This window comes from Budorcas taxicolor, chromosome 13 (genome assembly GCF_023091745.1).
Source record: "Budorcas taxicolor isolate Tak-1 chromosome 13, Takin1.1, whole genome shotgun sequence".
Lineage (NCBI taxonomy): Eukaryota > Metazoa > Chordata > Mammalia > Artiodactyla > Bovidae > Budorcas > Budorcas taxicolor.
In genome coordinates this window covers 64,450,363-64,458,474 of record NC_068922.1, presented here as the reverse complement: position 1 = coordinate 64,458,474, position 8,112 = coordinate 64,450,363, and the positions used below count along the sequence as shown (strand labels likewise).

Sequence of the window (8,112 nt, the reverse complement as noted above, 5' to 3'; positions counted from 1 at the left end):
AAAAATTTAAGATGGTAAACTTTACGTTAATTAAAAATAATTTTTAAAAAGAGCCAAAAATATGTATCATCAGGTAGATATGTACACACCGAGGGATAAACCACAGAAACTCAACAGCACTGAAATATGCCTGCTCCCCTCCCAATAGTGCTTCTCGGACCCAGATAAGGCCCCTGCGCCCCCCTCAACAGATCTGGAGATAAGGCCCTAATGAAGGCCCTGCTACCCTGGCTACCCTGACAGCTTATTACCCTCCCACAGTCTGGCTCTGCTTACTCACCCCTCACCCGTCATTCAGCCTCCCCACCTCCAGAAGAGGGCCTCCTTTTATTTTTTTGGCCGCACAGCATGGCACACGGGATCTTAGTCCTGCAATGAAGGATCAAACCTGTGTCCCATGGACACAGAGGAGCCTGTGTCTGGTCTGGGCATGGCCACAGACCGCTGAAGCAAGTGCAGCCAGCACTAAGCAGGGTCATGAGACACGGCCTGAGGTCTCCTGCCACCCTGGCCATCCTCACTGGACCTCGTCCCTCCACAGAAAGGCAGTGCCTCGGGCTGGCACTGTGCACCGCTGCGACCACTCCTGCCCAACCTGCCTCCCCAGTGAGCTGCCAGCTGCTGACTCCTTTTCTGCAGCACAAGGCCTCTCACCCTGCTCCCGAGGGCTCTGGGACTTTGGCCCTTGATGGTGGCAGAAAGCAGAAACTTGCCTCCAGACCTGCTTGCCTCCGAGCCATGCAACGTGCGCCCTGATCCTCTCAAACGACGTCCTCATAACGATTAAACTTTTTCAGTTTTATTTTTTTTTGGCTGTGCTGGGTCTTCGTTGCTTTGCATGGGCTTTCTCTAGTTGTGGCGAGCAGGGGCTACTCTAATTGCGGTGCTCCGGCTTCTCATTGTGCTCCTGCTGTGGAGCAATGCCTCTAAGCACACGGGCTTCAGTAGGTGCAACCCACAGGCTCGGTAGTTACTGCTTGTGGGCTCTAGAGTGCAGGCTCAGTAGTTAATGGCTCACGGGCTTAGTTGCTCCACGGCATGTGGAATCTTCCGGACCAGGGATCGAACCCATATCCCCTGCATGGGCAGGCAGATTCTTATTCACTGAGCCACCAGAGAAGCCCATAATCATTTAATATCCAGCCCCTGAGGAGGGTTAGGGTTAGAGTTAGGGTCTGGCCCCACCAGGTCAAGAGCTTTCCCAGAGTTGAGCTTGTTGGAAACAGCCATCTGAACAGAATTTTTCCGGAGTGGAACAGCATTTTTTACCGGGACTCTGGAAGGTCAGGGTTTGGAGGAAACTGCTAGGAGCCTGGTGGGGAAGGAGCAGGTGATGCTGGGGTGGGGCTGAGGGGGGTGGGGAAGGAGAGTGTGCTGAGGGCCTGCCTTTCTCTGGGCGGGCGAGTCCCAACAGCAGGCAGACAGGTGAGGCTGACCTGACAGGTTCCTGAGGCCGGGGGCAAAGGGGTGGAGCATGGCTCTGACATAGGGTGACAACAGACCCGGGGCCCTGCCACACAGGGCAGGCGGGGCGGCAGGCAGGCCCGCTGGGATCTTCTTCCTGCCGTGCCAGCCCAGGGTGCAGGCCATGGAGCCCGCTGGAGGGTGAGAGGAGCTGGTGGGTGGGCGTGTTCGGAGGCCCAGGGCATGGCGGGGCCCCTGAGGACCCGGGTGGAAGAGCTGAAGCGACCCTGGTGGCGGGAGAGCGCCCCACTAGTGCTGCAGCACAGCGAGGCGGCCCGGCTGGCCGCCGACGCCCTCCTGGAGCAGGGCGAGGATGCCTACCTGCGGGTCATCTCCGAGGAGCGGGAGCTGCCCTTCCTGAGTGCCCTGGACATGGACTACATGACCAGCCATGCGCGCGGGGGCCCGGAGCTCGGCGAGGCCCAGGGACCCGAGGCCTTGGGGCCTGACTGCCTCAGCCTGCACTCCGAAGTCACCTCGGGCACTTACTTCCCCCTGGCCTCCGACATAGACCCTCCGGACCTGGACTTGGGTTGGCCCGAGGTGCCACATGCCACGGGCTTCAGCCCTACGCAGGCTGTGGTCCACTTCCAGCGGGACAAAGCCAAGAGCATCAAGGACCTTCTGCGTTTCCTCTTCAGCCAGGCCCGCACGGTAAGAGCCCCATCTCTTCAGACACCCATTTCACAGATGTGGAAACTGAGGCCCAGGGAGGGAAAGGGACCAGCACGCAAGGCCACCCAGCAGCTTGGGGCAGCACTGGGACAAGAACCTCTGTGCCCAACAGATCACAAGCTCCTACAGGTTTTATTTACCTTGGTAATCCCTTGGCGGGCTTCCCTGGTGGCTCAGACGGTAAAGAATCTGCCTGCAATGCAGGAGACCTGGGTTCAATCCCTGGGTTGGGAGGATCCCCTGGAGGAGGGAAAGGCAACCCACTGCAATATTCTTGCCTGGGAAATTCCATGGGCAGAGGAGCCTGATGGGGTAGAGTCCTTGGGGTCGAAGAAGAGTCGGACACGACTGAACGATGAAGCACAGCACAGCACAACCCCTTGGCATTCAGGGACGCTATGGATAAGCTCAGAGCAGGGGATGGGCCTCAGAGATACCACAGACACCCAGAAGACAGGTGCAAAGGGGTGCTCATTGCAGAGAGGAGTCCTCTCTTCTGGAGAAGAGGGTCCATGGCTTCCATCAGATTCTCAGAAAGATCTATGATCCTAAGACAAAGAGCCCCAACCTCGGTGAGCATCTGAGCCACCCCCTTGACTTACAGAGGAGGAAACTGAGGCCATGAGGGGATGGTACTTACTCAGGGAGGTCCAGTCCATTGGTGAAATGGAGCCAGGGCTCAGGTAGAGGAAAGAGGTCTAGACTCAGGCCCCAAGACCGAGGCACAGCCCTGATGTACGGCCCCAACCACGCCTTGCCCCTTGTGTACCATGTCTCCCCTGGCCTGAATCAGGGGAAGGGGCACTGGAGCCTGGGCCTCCACTTGGTCTTGAGGGCTGAGCTTTTAGCTCTGCACCCAAAGGAAGGAGGAGAGGAGGCTGCTGGGCTCAGGGATGGAGAGCAGGGGCTCAGGAGAAAGGGAAACAGGGGAGGGCAGGTAGGGGTGCTGTAGCCACAGACTAGCACAGCCTCACTCCTGGAGCCCAGACCACTGACTCAGGAGGCAGGGGGATGAATCAGATGACCCCAGGCAGGGTTCGAGTGCCCTGGCTAGGGGAGCAGCCTGCAGGGAACCCACTGCAGATGTTAGGAGTCAGGATGCTGGGACCTACCGGGACATCCAGAGCCTCCCTGACAAGTCTCCCTACGCCCCAGGCAGGGGAGGGCAGGGCCTAATTGGCAGCAGGAATGGGGTTATTAGTGAGCAGCTGCTGTCATCACTTCTGCCCCTTTGATCTTTCTTGCTTGTCCTCCCCACCCCCACCCCCACCCCCATCACCATTCCTGGCCAGACCTGTGCCACGGACCAGGGCATCCCTCAATGCTTTGGTTCCTCTCATCTAGACCCTCCTCCTCTGGGCCAGGAGCCAGGCTTCCACTCTGGGCTGTCACTGACTCTCGGTGACCTTAGGAAGTGCTTCCTCTCCCTGTGGCCCAAGGTCCTTGTTTGTTAAGGAAGCAGCAGGAAAGGATCATTTACTGAGCTTCAGTTGCGTGTTGAGGCTTTTCACGTTTGATTCTCCATAACTCAGAGAGATAGCTATCTTTATCTCCATTTAACAGGTGAGGAAGTCGAGGCACCCAGAGCTGAAGGAACTCACCCAAGGCTGTGTCACTAGGAAGTAGCAGAGTGCAGGTTTGAACCCAGTTCTGTCTGGCTCCAGAACTGGAGTGCTTTGCTCTGCACCTGCTGCCTCTCAACCTGGAGAACTGGGAGGGGAAGTTCCCACAGCAGACAATGAGCATAAAACTTGGTCCCAGTTGGTGTGGGTGGAAAAGGTCACAGCAACCTCTGCAGCTTCACAGAGGAACAGATGGGTCTGGCAAAGGGCCCCGAAGACCCAGGTCACTGCCCGCAGCTCTGGTCCATGACAAGGGAGCCTCAGAGTCACAGAGTGACAGCTGGAGCTAGTGGGGGGTTAGTGTGAGGTGCTGGCCTGGGAACTGAGGGCTGGGTTCTCCTTCTGACTCTTCCCCTCTCTGGGCATCAGTCCTCACTTATGTAGAGGAGACCTTCAGACTAGTGCAGCTGATCCACGGACCTCTTTGAGAATCTGACAACAGATAAACAAACTGTCCTTAGATAAATGCACACAAAAACTTTCAAACATCCAATAAAAATCAGTTAAAACAAAAAAAACCAAAACCTTTCAAACAGCCTTCTGGGCTTCAAGACAGTGAAACCTCCCTCTTTCTAAGTCAAACCCCCCTAGGCTGGGTCACCACTAAGAGCCCTCCCAGTTCAGATGGTCTCACAGGCTCTGGCCTCCTGCTTTGCAGTCCAGTGCCTGTTTCCTGGGATCTGGCAGCTGCCCCCGGGCGGGACTGAGTTCTCCTTGCCTCCCCAGGTGGTGGCTGTCGTGATGGACATATTCACCGACATGGAGCTTCTGTGTGACCTCATGGAGGCCTCGGGCCGGCGCGGTGTCCCTGTCTACCTGCTCCTGGCCCAGCAGCACGTGAGCCACTTCCTGGAGATGTGCTACAAGATGGGCCTCAACGGAGGGCACCTGCCGGTCAGCGAGGGATGGGGCAGGAGCCGGGGCCTGGGGTGGGCTTGTCCATGAGCGCTGGGAGCCAATGGGAGGGGGGCCGGCTTCTCTTAGCTCTTTCCGGTCAGAGATTCCGTGGGATTTGGACATGGCTTGAGCCCCGATCTCTCAAGGTCACCCCCAACCCCCTTCCCTCCTTGGCTCAGAACATGCGTGTACGGAGCACATGCGGGGACACGTATTGCAGCAAGGCAGGGCGCCGCTTCACGGGGCAGGCCCTAGAGAAGTTTGTCATCATTGACTGCGAGCAGGTGGTGGCGGGCAGCTACAGGTGAGTGAGCGGGATGTGGGGGTGCACCTGGGGCTGGGCCATGGGCTGGTGAGGCTGCCTGGGAGCTGGCAGCTTTGAATTGCCCTTTTTTCATCCGTCCTTTCCAACATGGACTTCAGTTCAGTCGCTCAGTCATGTCCGACTCTTTGCGACCCCATGAATCGCAGCACACCTTAGCAGCCGCCTAATGTCAGGCATGGTGCAGGGCCCAGTGGCCAGTGTGGGGAGCAAGAGAGCCCCGGGCTGGGCCCTGGAGAAACTCACTCTGTGGAAGGATTACTTTAATGCTCCAGCACAGGAAATGTTGTTGTTGTTTAGTTGCTAAGTTGTATCTGACTCTTTGAGACCCCATGGACTGTAGCCCTCCAGGCTGCTCTGTCCACAGGCTTCTCCAGGCAAGAATACTGGAGTGGGTTGCCATTTCCTTCTCCGGGGGAATCTTCCTGACCCAGGGACTGAACCTGCATCTCCTGTCTTGGCAGGCGGATTCTTTACTGCTAGGCCACCAGGGAAGCCTAGAAAATATTGGTGTTGGCCAAAAAGTTTCATTCAGGCTTTCCTGTACCATCCTATGGAAAAACCTGAATGAACTTTCTAGTCAACCAATAACTCTTGCACCTTGGAACTGGAGGGACTTCAGGGAACCTAGACCTTGGTCCATTTTACAGATGGGGAAGTTAAGGCCGTGACGGGAAGCCGTGTGTCCAAGTCCACTAAGCCGAGCAGCACAGACTCTAGAGTCAGAGATCTGCCCTTCACTTGGGCCCTCGCGGTGCTGGTAGTGGTGGTGGTGGTTTGGTCTTCCTCCCCTGGTTGTGACTCCTGCCTGGTCCCGAGGGCCTGCACTTTGCCTCCTGACCCTGTCTCTCTGCCCCCAGCTTCACCTGGCTTTGCAGCCAGGCCCACACGAGCGTGGTGCTGCAGCTGAGGGGCCGCATTGTGGAAGACTTTGACCGGGAGTTTCGCTGTCTTTATGCTGAGTCCCGGCCGGTGGAGGGATTCTGTGGAGGTGAAGATCCCCCGACCCCCAGGGCACCGCGCCCTCCCCCAGTGGCCTTGGCTTTTGGGCCAGGAGTCCCCAGCACCACATCCTCATCACACTCCAGCACCAGCCTCAGCAGCATCAAACGCTCACCTCGCGTGGGCCACTCGTACCTCGCTCTGCCAGGAGGCGGTGACCACACTGACATGGGTGTGGGGTCCTCATCCCCCGGCCCTACCCTCTGTGAGGCCGATGGCCAGCCCTCCCTGCAAGGCCAGCTGTCAGACCCTAACCACGGCCTGCTGCTAGGGCCCTACAGGGCCAACCTGAGCAAGCTGGGGGCATCCCCCTGGTGCCAGTCTTCCCCTGCCCTCAACCACAATAGCACCAGCCCCGTGACCCTGGCAGGGGGGTCACCCCTGCTTGCTTGCTCTCGCCCTCTTCTCCCGTTTCCCTGGAGTGTCTCAGCTCTGCCCCAGTTCCCAGAGAATGGGGTCCCAGGAAGCCAGGAGCCTAGGCCCTCACGGGGCCGCTGGGTACCCAGCACAGCCCTGGAGACACTGGAGGAGAACAAGGCATCTCTGAGTCAGAGCCATGGCCACCTGGATCTCCTTGTTCCCTTCCCCAGAGCACGAGAAGCAGGAGGCCCTGATTTGGGGGTGGCCCGCAACTCAGGCTCTCTTTGGCCTGGTGAGCAGGCCCCAGAGGACAGGAGGTTGGCCCCAAACCAGAGATACAACCAACTGGATTTCCTGCCCCAGGCCCAGGGTGCCAGGGGAGCCCCTGAGTCAGGCTCACCCAAGGTTGGCAATTGGACCCCAGAGGACAAGAGGCTGTCCGCAAACCACAGCCATGGCCAACTGGACCTCCTGGTGCAGTCCCCCCAGGCTGGGGGCTCCAGAGTGCCCCCTGAAGCCAACTCTCCAGCCAGGGCTGGCAAGCAGGGTCCAGATGAACGACGGCAGACCCTAGGCCACAGCCAGCTGGACCTCATCACAAAGTTTGGTCCATTCCGGGGTGAGGGGCCTGGGCCCAGTGAACTCCCTAGGCTGAGCCCTGCTCGAAAGGCTGGAGTGGACTTGGGGGAAGAGAAGCGGCGGACACTGGGCCACAGCCAGCTGGACCTCATCACCAAGTATCATCAGTTGCAGGGCGCCAGGCAGAGACCCGAGCCCAGCCTCTCCGGGGGCCCTGCAGGTGGCCAGCGCAATGGCAACAGCAATGGCCTGTCTGAGGATGAGAAACGGCGGACCCTGGGCCATAGCAAACTGGACCTCATCACTAAGTACAACAAGTCCAAGTTCAAGTTGCTCCGAAGCCGCTTTGAGACCTAGTTGTGCTCCCAGAAAGGGACATGTCTGTCTTCCACCTACTGTGACCAGATTTGTTCAGGTCCCAGACTCTGGGAAGGAAGCTCAGGTAGGAACTGTATGGGGAGAGGGATCTAGAAGCCCAGGTTAGACATTCCCGGGGCTCGGGATTCTTGTTCATATACGCACATGCACACACATGGGAAAATGGAATTTACAGTTACCAGGCACCTGCCACTTGTCACTGTGCTGGGCCCTCCATACCGGTTACTTCTCATCATTCATCCTCACTCACAGTATCCTACAAGATAGATTCTGGTAGGTATGCAATTCTAGGACCATAGGTATCATCTTCCCTATAATATAAATATGGAAGCTGAGACCTAGTGAGTTTGATGACTTGCTTGGAATCAGGTTCAAGTAACTAACGGGGCTCAAATCTTTATTTCTTAAGATTGTGTTTTTGCACAGATGGGATACACAATATCGATAGTTCCCATGTCCTCATACACACAAAATCCATATATCATAGAGGTACCCCAAATACCTGCACAATGTACACTGCACACTGACAAGGTTCACACCCACAGACAGAGTCCACGTGATAAACCAGAACACTCAGGATCCTAGTTATAGTTACTCAATAAATGTCACTTGGCTAAATGAAGCCAGTACACATTCAGTGCACACTGTAGACCCCTCAGGATCCACAGACTATAAATATGCACTTAACCACATACACACACACACACATACACACTCATGGGCAGGCATGTACCATCCAATAACTTTTTCTACCTAAAGCTGTGTATCCAGTCCTGTGCTGACATGCAGCAGGGCTCCCAGTCCCTGGAAGAC

At 57.0% G+C, this 8,112-nt stretch overlaps 1 protein-coding gene across 1 annotated transcript; it reads left to right on the top strand.

Moving 5' to 3' along the window:
* The first annotated feature begins 1,644 nt into the window (after positions 1–1,644).
* On the top strand, positions 1,645–7,278 carry FAM83C (family with sequence similarity 83 member C). The gene is made up of 4 exons (XM_052651341.1): positions 1,645–2,118; positions 4,488–4,655; positions 4,838–4,962; positions 5,841–7,278. Exons 1-4 carry the CDS (start codon positions 1,648–1,650, stop codon positions 7,276–7,278), a joined length of 2,202 nt encoding a protein of 733 aa, XP_052507301.1. The 5' UTR covers positions 1,645–1,647.
* The last annotated feature ends 834 nt before the right edge of the window (positions 7,279–8,112 follow it).